General features: G+C 39.6%; 1 protein-coding gene across 1 annotated transcript in view; it reads right to left on the bottom strand.

Moving 5' to 3' along the window:
- The window catches only part of rfx7a (regulatory factor X7a), a 45,155-nt gene that overhangs the window by 13,455 nt on the left and 17,521 nt on the right, over positions 1–14,179 (bottom strand). Inside the window, exons 3-9 of the mRNA XM_010880219.4 lie at positions 7,120–7,202; positions 6,747–6,785; positions 6,479–6,601; positions 5,381–5,497; positions 1,931–2,015; positions 1,517–1,724; positions 57–355 (exon numbers count right to left, since the gene is read on the bottom strand). Coding sequence (XP_010878521.2) covers positions 57–355; positions 1,517–1,724; positions 1,931–2,015; positions 5,381–5,497; positions 6,479–6,601; positions 6,747–6,785; positions 7,120–7,202 — 954 coding nt within the window. The remainder of the gene's footprint in view (positions 1–56; positions 356–1,516; positions 1,725–1,930; positions 2,016–5,380; positions 5,498–6,478; positions 6,602–6,746; positions 6,786–7,119; positions 7,203–14,179) is intronic.

Below are 14,179 nucleotides of genomic sequence, written 5' to 3'. Positions count from 1 at the left end.
CTCCCAGTAAATCTTAGACAGACGTACAGCAGAGGCAGAATATAACCCTGGCTTACCGTGATTGGGCTCGGGACCGCAGCTACCACAATGCCAATGGTAGGCTGTGGGGAGAGCAGGGCAGGACTTCTACAGGTAATGGAGCCAACCCCAGGTGTGCCCCCATCTGCACGCCTGACCTGAGCATCTCCTGGCGGGGGCGAATGTAGCATTTGCTCTTGCTGCTTCTTTTGGATCTTTCGCTGTAGCTGCTGCTTGGCATCGATGGAGGGTGAGGGCAGGGTTTTCAGTTGGGGCTGGAAAGAGTGGGATTCAGCTGTGGGGACAAATGCTGAGGACGGCAGCAGTGTTTTAACTCCTAAAGGGAGAAGGAATGAAATTGCAGGTAAATGAAGCCAGTGATTTCTATGGTCCTTTTAGCTTCTATATTTCATAACTATGTTTTTTAGGGACCGACTGGATGTGCTTCAAATTGACCGGAGACCCTTGCACTTTTCTTAAATATTTTTCGAATTACTTGGTTAAAATTATTATTTTTAATATATAGTTATTGGCCTACCTGCCAACAAATGCCTCTTTCAGCCATTAATGAGCTTCCTGTACCTTTCTATTGCCAATTTGTCCTATTCTTTCAGAATATTATCAATGAGGTCTGGTAGTGGAGTCAGTATCTTTACCAGGACTTGTAGCTGATACACTTCGTTTATATTGAGTTGTGAGCCCCTTTTTCTCCCGCCACACTACCCAGGAAAGATGCAAAGAAAAGGGTTTTTGAAAAGGGTTTTTCTCTTGCTGCAGTAAGTTTATTGCAGCTGATTTTTTATCTGTAAAAATCCAAATTAAAGATTTTTTTGCACAATAACAGACATCCTACGTTAGCACCAAAATAAACCCCTCATTATAAACCTACTGTTGTTTGTCAATCACCAAGTCACCTTCATTACACCCGTGTTTCATGAATTTCATTATAAAGGTATTTAGCAAACTTAATGACATCTTAATCCAAATGTTCCTACCCACTGTACATCCATTTCTTATTCTTGCTTGCTACTTGGGGTTTGGGTTGAGTATCCTTGACCAATTTGTGATAACTGTTTATGTAAAAATGGCTTTATAAAAATACATTTGTTTGGTACTGTGGTATTGAACTTCATTTAAAACTGCCTATTATCAGGTGTCTTAACCTTTAAGTTGAGTCTAATCTAAAGTCTAACCCTGTTTCCACTAACTGGGTCTCCATTGAAGGTTGTATGTCTTCCAACAAGAAAATTGTCTTTATTATTTAAATTAAATGAGTTGAAGTTGACTTAAGTAGAACAACAGGGTTTTGCAATGTTCACAATGCAATAAAAAAAGTGGTGACCAATTGTTTCTTTAAAAATGTAGATTAATTTAACTACCAAATATTTCAAAGCGCTACATTTGCAGTCAGCTGCCACTAGATGGAGACCTTTCTCTGTTTTTCATACATGAGGCAGGGAAGGGACAAGTGAGGATTGACTATCTATACATTTCATACCTGCTGGCGTTCCAGTCATGACAGTTAGGGCTGCCACAGATTTTGTGCCAATGTAGTGACTGTTGAGCAGGAAGCGAGCAAGGTCCTCTACAGCATCAAACTGGCGGCTCAGCACCTTCTGGGCCCACTCACAAACCAGACCACAGGCTGCAGAGCGCACTTCCTCCTCCACAGTGCACAGCTGACCTGAGGGCTCCAGCACCTCACACTGAACGACAACATAGGCACAGAAAAAGGTGTTATGGATTATAGTGGTATATAGAAGTGTATATCTTTCAGATCAAAACATGTCCAGTAACAGATTAAAGAAATTGGTGTTATAGCTGGAAAACAGTTAGGGCAAACCTTTCTGGCTTAGTAATGTATCTATTGAAAGAGGATATCTTGGGAGGGGAAGATGAGCAGACAACTTACCCCATCTTCTGTTTTATGTAATTCCAGATTGGGCAAAGATGGCATGTGGACAAAGGCCTTCTTTCTCAGCCCACTATAGCAGTATGTGAGCAGGAGTTAAGGTAAAAAATGCTAAACAGTCAAATCTTTCAGAGTTATAAATGTACTGTTTTTCTGTCTGTAATGATCAGCGCATTCATGCTTGAGGTACCATTCTTGCACTTACAGACCGGGAAAAGATATGAGTAAGTGTCTTAGGGCAGGGGGCCAGCTGTCACTGCGCCTGATCTGAGGAAGAAACTTCTCACCAAAAGGTTGACACTTCTGTCACCAAGCCAGCATCACTCACTAAGTCACTCCACTACTAATCCCTCAGCCCCTCAGAACTCTCACTCTCCCACAGTATCTTCTCTCTCTCCCCAACAACTTTCATGTTGCAACCGACCCCAATGCCCAAGATAAGACACAGTGGATTTGTGGTGGGCGCTAGCCTTTTATCAGATGCTGGTGTGAAAGGGTGACAGCAGGTGTTTCCTACCGCATACGTCAAGACATTTGGCCTCATGCAAGTCAGAGTTCTAGTACAGTTACGAAGCCTCCCTCTGTCTCACAGAATACAAAATATAGTGAAGCCTATTTGAAAACAGCAATTTAAAGGCCATGGCTACACAAAACTTTTTAAAGCCTTTTACATTATTAGTACCAACGGCAATATGGATCTGGAAGATTCTGCACATGTGGATCTCGTTTTGTGCATGTGTTTAAGATCTATACTTTTTACATATGTAGTACAAAGGTCCCTTCATTTTCCCCACTGTAGGCACTTTGTGCCATCTGATCGTCAGACAAATCGCAATAGCCAGCCACTAAGCAGACTGTATTCAATACACATCTACTCGGTCCATTGGCATGACAACATTAGATATGAAAAGATGTGACACAAACCAGCCATTACTTCTTTCTTTCATTGAATTACTGGACACAATTCAAGAAGGCCATTCAACTTAAAGTTCTATTATAGAGAAGCCATCACCATAACAATTGGGGCCTGCCAAAATGATTAGCCTGCTTTCATTTCATTTATTATGCATGCCATTGAAATGGCATGCTAGATAGTTGTATAAGAGCTTCCGAACTCTTAAATAGAAAATACAACTATTTTCCTTCCTCCTAAGTTTTGAGTGTAGATAGCTAGTGATAGAGGTTTACATTAACATCTTGGAACATGAAGGATCTAAACTAGCCAATAAAGATTGGCAATGTCCCAGCACATGGCTATTTGACTCCAATCCTGGAGGTCCAAAACACTTGCACGTTATCTTCCTGTGCAAATCGAAGACTTGTTCCAATATGGGACACATGATTTATGCAAGGATAAATAAAGGCCTTGAATGGCAGGTAGTGGTTTCATATGGATGGCCTAGTTTGTGATTAAAACAGAACATTTTGCTTAAAAGTATCTAGTTTACATGTGTTACTTTCATAGTTTACATTTTTCATTGTGTACGTCTTTTTTAAACACATAAGCACGTACTGCTCCGATATGTCCGATAACAGTTTTATCAGGTGGCCTACAACATATTTGTCATTTACCAGTGGGATTTACATAAGCAATTGGGATTAAATCTCTTGTTCAAGGGCACAAAAGACAGTTCTCCCCCTCCCATCTTGGGGATTCGAACCAACAACATTTTGGTTACTGGCCCCACAGTAACCACTAAGCTATCCTCCCAGCCATTTTCTTTACACTGCTGCCAAATAAGCAGTCTTTGGTCCACTGAGCCGGTGGATCACATTAATCCTGTGGTTGAATTAATTGCAGCCAGGAGGTCAAATTCATGACTAAAACGCACCAGACATTTAGAAAGAAAAAAAACTATCACTCGAGACAGTGATTTTTTCCCCCAAAAACAACTCATTCAGGAACTAGACAATGTTCCTTGATTCAAACAAACATGTTGCATCGCTATGCAGAAGATCAATAATGTTCAGAAGATGGAATGATTTTAAAAGCCGACATGCACCAGTAGCCTTCCTTTTGAAATTATTTGTTTGACAATCTGATGAAAACATCTTGACAGGTTGTGTTAGTGCCACATAAAAGGTTATTTATTTTTACTGTTAAAAGGAAAGGCTCTACTAATAGGCACATACAAAATATTATTTGCAATATATAATTATCTATAAAAAATCTAAGAAAAATATTTTGTATTTGAAGAAGCAGAGCACAGTCAACACACATTGTATTGACAAAACAAGGTACGCTTTATATTTGTGCTGCCAGCTGCTGAAAAGGTAAACTATCATCACAAAGTGTCAGGCTCCTGCAAACACACCTAAGGTTTGCAATGATCATGCAATTAAGCAACCACACATTTTTGAAAGACTATCATTATAATTCCACCTTTGGCCAGCCAGTATGTATCTGACAGACTTTGACAGTGGACAAATTTGGCCTGGCCGGACATTCTTCCTAGTCAATGCCTGCAACATGACATGAAAATAACTAATCGCTAGTAGCACTGCCTGTCTGTCTCTTACATCTGTTTGATATGCTGCGTAAATAGACTGCTTGTTTGCGTTGCAGTCACGTTTGAAATAACCTACTGTTGCGAGATACAAGTTTGTTGTTGTCTTCAATCTCTGGAAGTGTTTATAGTACAGGGAGGAAGGAGCAGTAGACTTTCTTTTCGGACTATCTGGAATATTAGTTCAAATAGCTTCAAGTTTTTATTTCTGCTGTTAGTAATATGAGGCAGAGACTTGGAGTACATAGCTGATAATGTTCATGAGTAGAGAGAGAAAAGAGCAGTTATTTATAAAAAGTGAAGGAAGGGATAGCCAAAAACATACAGAACATGATCTACACTTGGTCATTAGCCTCCAGCTCCACAGCACCAAATGAAGGTCAGAGAATAGCCAGATCCACAGCCAGTCTGTACTGTCCACAGCTAGTCTGGGATATAGATTGTTATGCAAGCCACAGCTCAGGACGTTCTGACTTCATTCAGTCTGATTTTACTTGGGTGCTCATATTGAGTTTCAGTTGCTATTACAACCGGCATATACAAACAGGGTCCATTTTAGAAAGGCGCCACATTTAAAATAAAAAGTGCATGCATATGTAAGTATTTTATACTTTTTCTTTTTTCAAACTCTACCTCAACAAAATAAGAATGTCCTCACTTGTTACTATACTTCATAGTCACTAATCTCATTGGAGACTGTAGCTGTGCCAAGTCTAGAGTCGTGATCTCATGGAAAAGACAACCCTGTTTCACAAATTGTTTCCTGAAGGTCAAGAACACAGTAATTCCCCTAAGTGTCTCTGTCATACTCTGCTGCTCTCCAAGCAGAGGCTGCTTTATTTGGTTTAATTTCAGTTCTATATATAGAGGCTTCATGGAATGAGACAACAGATGTTCCAGAGATGCCAAATTGCTCACTACAAACCATTCCACTGAAGGATATTTTGATTTGCCTCTCATGCCAAGTCGACGTGCCTTCATGTTTGGAAAAACATTTTTCATGATCTTTCCAAAGTCCGCTGCACTCAGTGGGTGGTAGCAGAGATTGTCACAATAGCTCCTGAAATAGACAGCCAGCCAGAGAAAAATACTGTTAAAACACTTTGGACGCAAAGTAAGTTTAGACAAATTAGGCACTGAAAATGTAAGCAAAACCCAAACAAACTTAAAATAGTCAAACTTGGTTCGAAATTTCAATTGGCAACGGTAAAGATTCAAGGTTCAATTTCCACAGAACAGTAAGAAAATGTATGCACTCAAGTCGATCTGGATAAGAACACCCACTAAATGGCTTTCAGTTCAATAAACTGAGGTTAGATGATTATTTACATATAGCAAGCCTGTTTTTCATAATGTTACAATGCTGTCAGTTCCATGTACCTTCCTTAAAACACGGCTCTGAACTTTCCCCATGGTCTCTGCATCTATTTCTGTTGGTGCTTTGACAAGCAGTAAAGATGTAGATACTTTACATTTGGCAGAATGTTTTTGTTTAGTAACAGCACTTAAAGCCCAAATTAATGTACTCATGATATCTCACGTCATAAAATTACGCCATTATTTATTTTTGACCATGTTCCTGTGAAACTTCTTTAAAGTCAAAAACTGCCCATGAAATTGAAAACAACCCCAGTTAACACAGTAAATTAATCTATTTCCACTCACTATGAAATAAAACTGTCAGTTATTCCCTAAAATAGCTAAACACAGTGCTATCAATATGTTTAAAAATTGCTAGTGTCGTTTTACAGAAAATAATGTCGTGATTTTAGGTTGTTGTAAAAGAAGCATTTCATGATTTCCAGACACTGGTTGTAAAAATGGTGCTGTCGAGCCAAAGTATTTGTATATGCCAGAATGTTCCCATTGTCATCAAAACTTGCTTTTAAACTTGTATTTTCATGGCTAATAATGGTCTGATAGTGATTCTACTTACAGATTATTTATAGGTTAAAAGAAAGTTTATTAAATCGCAAAAGGGCTAGTTATTTGAAAATGATCCCAAACTATGCAAGTGCCTTTTTCTGAGTCAGATACCCACTTGTACTCGTCATAGACCTCTTGTTTGGGTAGAGAGGTTTCTGGGTGTTCCTCTAGGTGATTGCGGATCCAGTTGAATGCGTGCATCTGCTGAGTGCGGCTTGATGACATGGAGCTCTGATCACTGAGAGAGAGCAGAGAAATAAGTTATTTACAGTACAGTCACTAAGAACTTGACTTTGTTGAATCTACCTTTCCCGTCCCACCTTTTTAAACCCAACCAAACACCCCCATGTGTCTTTGCTTTAAAGTGAGAGAGGTGTATGTACCATGAGAGTTCTCCAGGGCTGGCAGACCCTCTCTCAGTCCTGATGGGCATCGTGTAGGGGGGGGGCAAGAATTAGATGTGGGAAAACAAGATGGAATTGATCATTGCTTTTCAATCAAGGTATAATACCAACATCAATGACCTATGAGTGTGTGTTTGTGTGTGTGTTAACCTAACTGCCAATCTTCCCGCCAGCCAATATGGAGAAATTCATCTTAAAAATGACCAACTCTATACTTGGAGATAGTATACAGGCGCAGGCAATCCACGCCATGCAAATAGGCTAATGGATAATAGGGTAGATTGAACACATTATCTGCATTTAGCATGGAACTGCATGCAGACACAGAACAAAAAAAAGAAAGATTGATTACCTTTTTTCACTGTTACTGGGACCAGAAGGCAACTTGAGGTAGAGGTAGAGTTTCTCAATGTCTGTAAACTTCTCCACATCTTGCTGTAATAAAGAAGCACAGAAAAGAAAAGGAGACTGAATAGTAAACACAAAAATTCAAGGGCACAATTATTTTTCCTTCTTCTGTCATCTCTATGGGGAACTTTTCAATCTCAGTTGTGCTCCACTGAAACCAGTACTAAAATGCATCAATGATGTCTCTTTCAGGCCAAACAGTTCAGTTAAATTGAAAGGAAATACTTTATTCTCACTACTGCATCCATCAAGGCCTTTTCCATAAACACATAAATTGCCTTCTACTTCAACTTTTATAATTATAATTCATGTAAAACATGTCAAATATTTTTTTCCTTTTTAATTATGTTAATTATTGTCACCCCAACAATTTTTTACAAAACAAGTGTAATGAAAAAATATCAGTGAAAGAATTTTAAGTTCATTAGACTCATTTGAAACTAAGGCTGTCATGATTCATCGAGTAATTCAATTACAAAAGAATCCTTGATTAGGCTTTACAGTCTCGAAGCGTGTATTAGAAAAGGGTGGCGACCGTTGAAGATGTTCTCTCATGGTCCCAGCAAAAAAAGTAAAAGGTAGATACCCTGACGTTTGGAAACATTTCCGTCTAAAAAGTAAAGATAACCTGCCTGGACATCACTACTGCAAGACAGAACTTGTGTTTCACAATAGAACTTCATCCATGCTACAACATTAGAACAGAAAGTTAAAGGAAGAATCAGAACTAGACAAACCGATGTTCGGTTTCCCCTTAGCAATGATAGTGGTGCGTACAGCCTACAGTAAATGTGCAACCATGACCATGCATTCTCCAGCAAAGGGGGTAGGGAATGTTCAGTAGGCTGAATCTATTGGGGCTGACTGACTGCTGAAGTACTAGAAATTTTTATTTTAACACTATTATTAACGGTAGTGTCAATGTATTCATTGGAAGCGGTGGTTGCATCTGCTATCAAACAAGAAGCGATTTTATAATTGTTTAAGTTTCACAACGACGTGTTTCTACTGCCCTAGATAGGAAGTATAGGATGTGTTAATTAGGAAAATACCAAAACAAATTGTAATTCAGTCAGAAAGCACAGTGTAATTTAACTGCGTAGATTAAATGTAAAGCAATACAAATAACTAAAACACTTCGATGAAGCATCTGGAGTAATTAAAATAAACAGTGTACATAATTTTTATCCAACATATTCAACATAGTCATTTTTATCCAAATAACTCAAGCATCAAATTAATCAAAATAATCCTTGATACAAAAATACTAATAAATGACAGCCCTATTAGAAATTCATAGTTGGTCATCCGTGACTGTTTCAATTTAGTATAAAAAAACAATGAAAGGAGACAAAATGCTGTACACAAAATGCTGTACCTTGATAAATTAGGCAATGGCTGTAAAAGATGGCGACATGACCATTTCCACCACCAGGGCAATAATTAAGAAGTTTATATCAACTGCTCTGAACCTGCCTGGAAGAGAACCCAAGTACATTGCCACAGGGACAGCGGATCCATCACCAGAGATTGGTTTGGTGTATAAAAAAAAGAAGCATGGTCATGAAGAAAATAACTATTAGAGAGGCCGAGTCCAATTTTATCTTTGACTTCCACAAACTCCAAAAACCTCTCTGTCACTGTATTGTCAGACAACAAGTATCGCAACACAGCCACCATGTGTGATTTACACGAGACATCAGTTGTCTCATATGCCTGTATGGCAACAAATGATGTCTCGTCCACTTGTTTGGCTATCTCCTCCATGTACACTTCATACATACAGTCTAACAGTTAATTATGTACAGTGCTAGATGTCCCTTTGAAGATGGGCTGAGCATCATAGTGCCTCTGAAGTCTCGAATCGCCCTCACACAGTCTCGAATGAATCTGAATATTCCAGGATTCAGGGAGTCCGTCGACTCGTTGTGCCCCCGCAGTGCGGTTTCACATTTTCCAACCAGTTTAATACATGTTATGATTCGACTGAGAACGTACCTGTTTTCCTCCACATGTTTGTTATGATGCTCAATGGAGCGCCTGTATGCACTGTCAACTTGGGCTGCGACATTTACCCCTCCACGTTAAACCGTGGTTACTTTTACCAGCAGTTTGAGTGATGACAATATCCCATGGTTGATGGGCACCAAGTTGCTTTATTTCAAGTTTCTCCTCCAAATTAAGGGTTTCAAACCGGTGCTCAAGTATGAAATCCACTTTATTCATTTTCTCACGTTATCTGGCATTTGTGAAGCTAACAAGCTAGCTAAGACAATCTACCCTCCTCGCTCTTCTTGCCGACTAATGTTGGCGCCAGACAGACAGAGAGCCAATCAGGTCAGAAATACGAAATTACACTGTAGTGCGGCAACCGGCTGTTAGCCCCACTTGGCATCAAATGTGTGATCTAAATTGATCACACTAACATTCTGAGCATGCATATTAATATATTCACACGTATAATGTACATTGCATTGAGAGAGAGGGGCTAGCCCCACATTCACGCTTAGCCTATGGCCTACTACTGCAAACTCGAATCGGCAGAACGCAGGCAGAAGCTGCAAGGCACGGACCAATGAACATGAAACAAAATACTAACACAAATTATATGCAATTTAGGAAGACGCTATATTCCAAGATAATAAGTTATAGGAAGTAATTTTCTAGAAAGAAAAGTAATTTTGTTGCAGTTCTTTCTGTTGACCACAGGTGGAGCAGTGCCCCACCTGCCCTTAATGACCAGTCGCCCCTGTGCCTACCTCAAATGATAGCTTGCTCAATCTCGCCCAAAAAGTGTTGCAGTGTTTTGTTTTGCAAACTTAGATGATCGTTCTTGTTTCTACCGGTCCGTCATATAGAAACAACCAGACCTGCTTGCTGAAGTTATTTCACTATCTGGTTAGTCTATCAGGCTATTAAAGAAATTGTGTAGTGTCAAACGGGTGTAGCGCTAACAGAGAGAGAGGAGTAGGAAAGGTTGATTTTTACAAAATGCAAGAAAAATATTTATTTTCTTAAGTTGCATGGATGTGGTGTCAAATTAAAGATGATTATGCGCTCTTCAAAACAAAGTTAACCTGTCATTTTTTTATTCTTAGTTTTTGTGCTACATCTGTTTGAAATGTGTGAAAATAATACGGTTTATTTTGAGAATTATCAGTAATTTACCGCAGCATTCTAGAATTCTATTGGGGTCTAAAGGGTTAAGTATGACTTTACAAAGTAGAGACACACGTCTGAGAGAAAGAAAACAAAAACATGGATGAGCTTGCAAACTAGATAAGGGATGTAAAGGAGAGATGACAAAATCAAGGAAGCAAGGGGAAGGGGTGGAAGCTGCTCACAGAAAACGCCTTATCTTTTTGAAGGATTCCTGGTTCACAGTGCTAGTGATGTAGTAGAGTGTAAAAAATTAATAATAAAAAAAAACACTTTCAAATTCTACAAGAACACTCAACCTTATCAGTTTAGGGATGATTCTAAACCATGTGTGTGTGCAGTAAACACCACAGGGTGGTAAAGATCCATACGGGGATCCTCATCCCTGCTCATCCAAAGTCAAAAGCCATGAGGAAATCTCTTAATGAGATCAAACATCATTTCCATCCAGGGGAGAGGGAATAGGGCTTTTGTGTGTGTGTGTGTGGGGGGGGGGGTGTTGCTTAGAGTCCTTCCAGAGTTAATGCAAAATGTGCTGACGAGCATACTTAATGCTTGCAGCGTAAAGGGAGCTTCGTATCAGTCCTGCCGAAAACATGGCTACATGTTTCTGTTTGGTAACTGATGTCTAGACAGACTAGACTTTAGTGGGCGATGCATTAAAGTCGACCATTTTGCAGTGATAACCCAATAATCTTAGCAACCTTTCTCAGCAATACATGAAGCAATATTGTAAAACCTACAAGAATACATCCTATTTAGGAGGTTTTGAAGTAGGCAAAATAACCCGGCTATTCCAGGCTATTGTAAAAACTCAGAAGATCAGCTAGAAGTCATGTTACTACTAGCTGTGAAAGACGGGGTGTTTCATGCTTTAACCAATCTGCTATTGCCCTACTGTTAATGTGATTGGAAACAGCAAAGATGTGATGTTACCAAAAGGTGTATAATTCAACTATACCGATGCTCATAGATTGACTGAATTAACTGGTATCAGCCTTTAGAGCTCCTAACAAAAGACCTTTAAGGGACATGAAGATAAATAATAGGTGATGGAGAACTGCAACAGTAGAGCCGTAGAATTTCCAAGTTGCGGAGAACATGGATGGAATTCAGACAAACACGGAATTTAAATAATTATATTTACAATCACCTAAAGGATTATTAGGAACAGCATACTAATACTGTGTTTGACCCCCTTTCGCCTTCAGAACTGCCTTAATTCTACATGGCATTGATTCAACAAGGTGCTGAAAGCATTCTTTAGAAATGTTGGCCCATATTGATAGGATAGCATCTTGCAGTTGATGGAGATTTGTGGGATGCACATCCAGGGCACGAAGCTCCTGTTCCACCACATCCCAAAGATGCTCTATTGGGTTGAGATCTGGTGACTGTGGGGGCCATTTCAGTACAGTGAACTCATTGTTCAAGAAACCAATTTGAAATGATTCAAGCTTTGTGACATGGTGCATTATCCTGCTGGAAGTAGCCATCAGAGGATGAGTACATGGTGGTCATAAAGGGATGGACATGGTCAGAAACAATGCTCAGGTAGGCCGTGGCATTTAAACGATGCCCAATTGGCACTAAGGGGCCTAAGGTGTGCCAAGAAAACATCCCCCACACCATTACACCACCACCACCAGCCTGCACAGTGGTAACAAGGCATGATGGATCCATGTTCTCATTCTGTTTACGCCAAATTCTGACTCTACCATCTGAATGTCTCAACATAAATCGAGACTCATCAGACCAGGCAACATTCTTCCAGTCTTCAACTGTCCAATTTTGGTGAGCTCGTGCAAATTGTAGCCTCTTTTTCCTATTTGTAGTGGAGATGAGTGGTACCCGGTGGGGTCTTCTTGTAGCCCATCCGCCTCAAGGTTGTGCGTGTTGTGGCTTCACAAATGCTTTGCTGCATACCTCGGTTGTAACGAGTGGTTATTTCAGTCAAAGTTGCTCTTCTATCAGCTTGAATCAGTCTGCCCATTCTCCTCTGACCTCTAGCATCAACAAGGCATTTTCGCCCACAGGACTGCCGCATACTGGATGTTTTTCCCTTTTCACACCATTCTTTGTATACCCTAGAAATGGTTGTGTGTGAAAATCCCAGTAACTGAGCAGATTTTGAAATATTAAGACCGGCCCGTCTGGCACCAACAACCATGCCACGCTCAAAATTGCTTAAATCACCTTTCTTTCCCATTCTGACATTCAGTTTGGAGTTCAGGAGATTGTCTTGACCAGGTCCACACCCCTAAATGCATTGAAGCAACTGCCATGTGATTGGTTGATTAGATAATTGCATTAATGAGAAATTGAACAGGTGTTCCTGATAATCCTTCAGGTGAGTGTATATAATATTATATATAATGTTTTGTCATATGTTTTAAGATACAAATAAATATACATTTAAAAAATGCTGTAAAAGTATTAATAATTATCACTGCATTTTGCCTACTCTAAAAGTGCAATGGAAAGAATGGCATCAGGCCTTGCTGGTGTGCGTGCACGTGTTCCTTATGGAAGCATATAAAGCCATTTGGCATTTCATTTTCAAAGTCATGCCCTGCTTTGTGGTTAATTTAATTGAAATGTTAATGCAAACTGAAAAATGAAAACGCAATCACACAATAGTATTGACATTTTCCACTTTTGCCTGCATTATTTGAGCCAATACGAAAATGTAAATGCAACGTAAATGCAATGTGATTTGCGTTTGAATTTCTGTGTACTGGTATACACATCTGCTTGGTGGTTAATAACATTTTAATGTTAATTCAAATGTGAGAAACAGCGCCACTCTTTGCAATTTAATTTCCACGCTCTAACAGTTTTCCAAACTTCATGAAAATGACATTACGATTGTATTTTCATGTTCTACGGCCCTGTCCTTCTCTGAAGGTGGGACACTGCTTAACGTGCCAAACAGAAATAGGTTGGTTACAATCATAGTTAAATGGGTACAATTGCAGGGCTACTGCAAGTAATGTTGGACATATTGAAAGCAAATAGATTTCCTGGTCAGATGCTCATGACAGAATAAAATGATAGAAAATGTAGATTAACTCTCTGTGATCACTAATAATGATAGTGACCCATTAATGTTGGCAAATTTAAGCCCTAGAAGAAACAGGTATGTTTTGTCAACAGAAACAGTGCATTACCTAAAATCAATGTCCTGAACAATTAATTCTGGCCTGCAAAGGACACACAACAAGCCAGCTACATTTCCACTTGCCCATATTGGACCCAGAATCAAAAGATTCCTTTCAGAACAAACAAAGTTTCTGGTGTCACAGGTAAAATAGCAGTGCTAAGAAATCACCAAAGAAATGTTCAGGAGTGCGCAGTCCTGGGGTTAAGGACACTACCTTAAACTAATAAGTCAATGAAATGTCAACCATGTTATTGATCTCATTAGCAAACATTAAACGAGAAAAGGGTTGGAAGCTATTACACTGAGTGACTTTGGACATTAACAATAGTCCCCACCAAAACCAAGGAGGGTGATGGCCTTATTATTCTGGTGTTAGTGCTTGCAGGGTTTTGAGGCAGGACAGTCTAGCACATGCAAATCTTGGGTGTCACAGATGTTGGGGAGGGGCTTTGTGGGTGTGACCATGATCTGACCTAACAAACACCGGTCAGCACCAATCACCATTCCCCACCTGAGTTGTGCAATATGACTACTATAACAACAGAAGGTGCAGATGTGTACAACCTACCGCAGTAAACAAACAAGCAAATACTGGATCACACTTGCACTCTTACTCACAGTATCTTGCAAAAACCTCCCCTCTTATATAGACACAACCCAATGGCACAAACACACACCCACA

This window comes from Esox lucius, chromosome 2, assembly GCF_011004845.1.
Source record: "Esox lucius isolate fEsoLuc1 chromosome 2, fEsoLuc1.pri, whole genome shotgun sequence".
NCBI classification, from domain to species: Eukaryota; Metazoa; Chordata; class Actinopteri; order Esociformes; family Esocidae; genus Esox; species Esox lucius.
The sequence above is the reverse complement of the archived record's forward strand: the minus strand, read 5'-3'. Positions and strand labels throughout refer to the sequence as shown.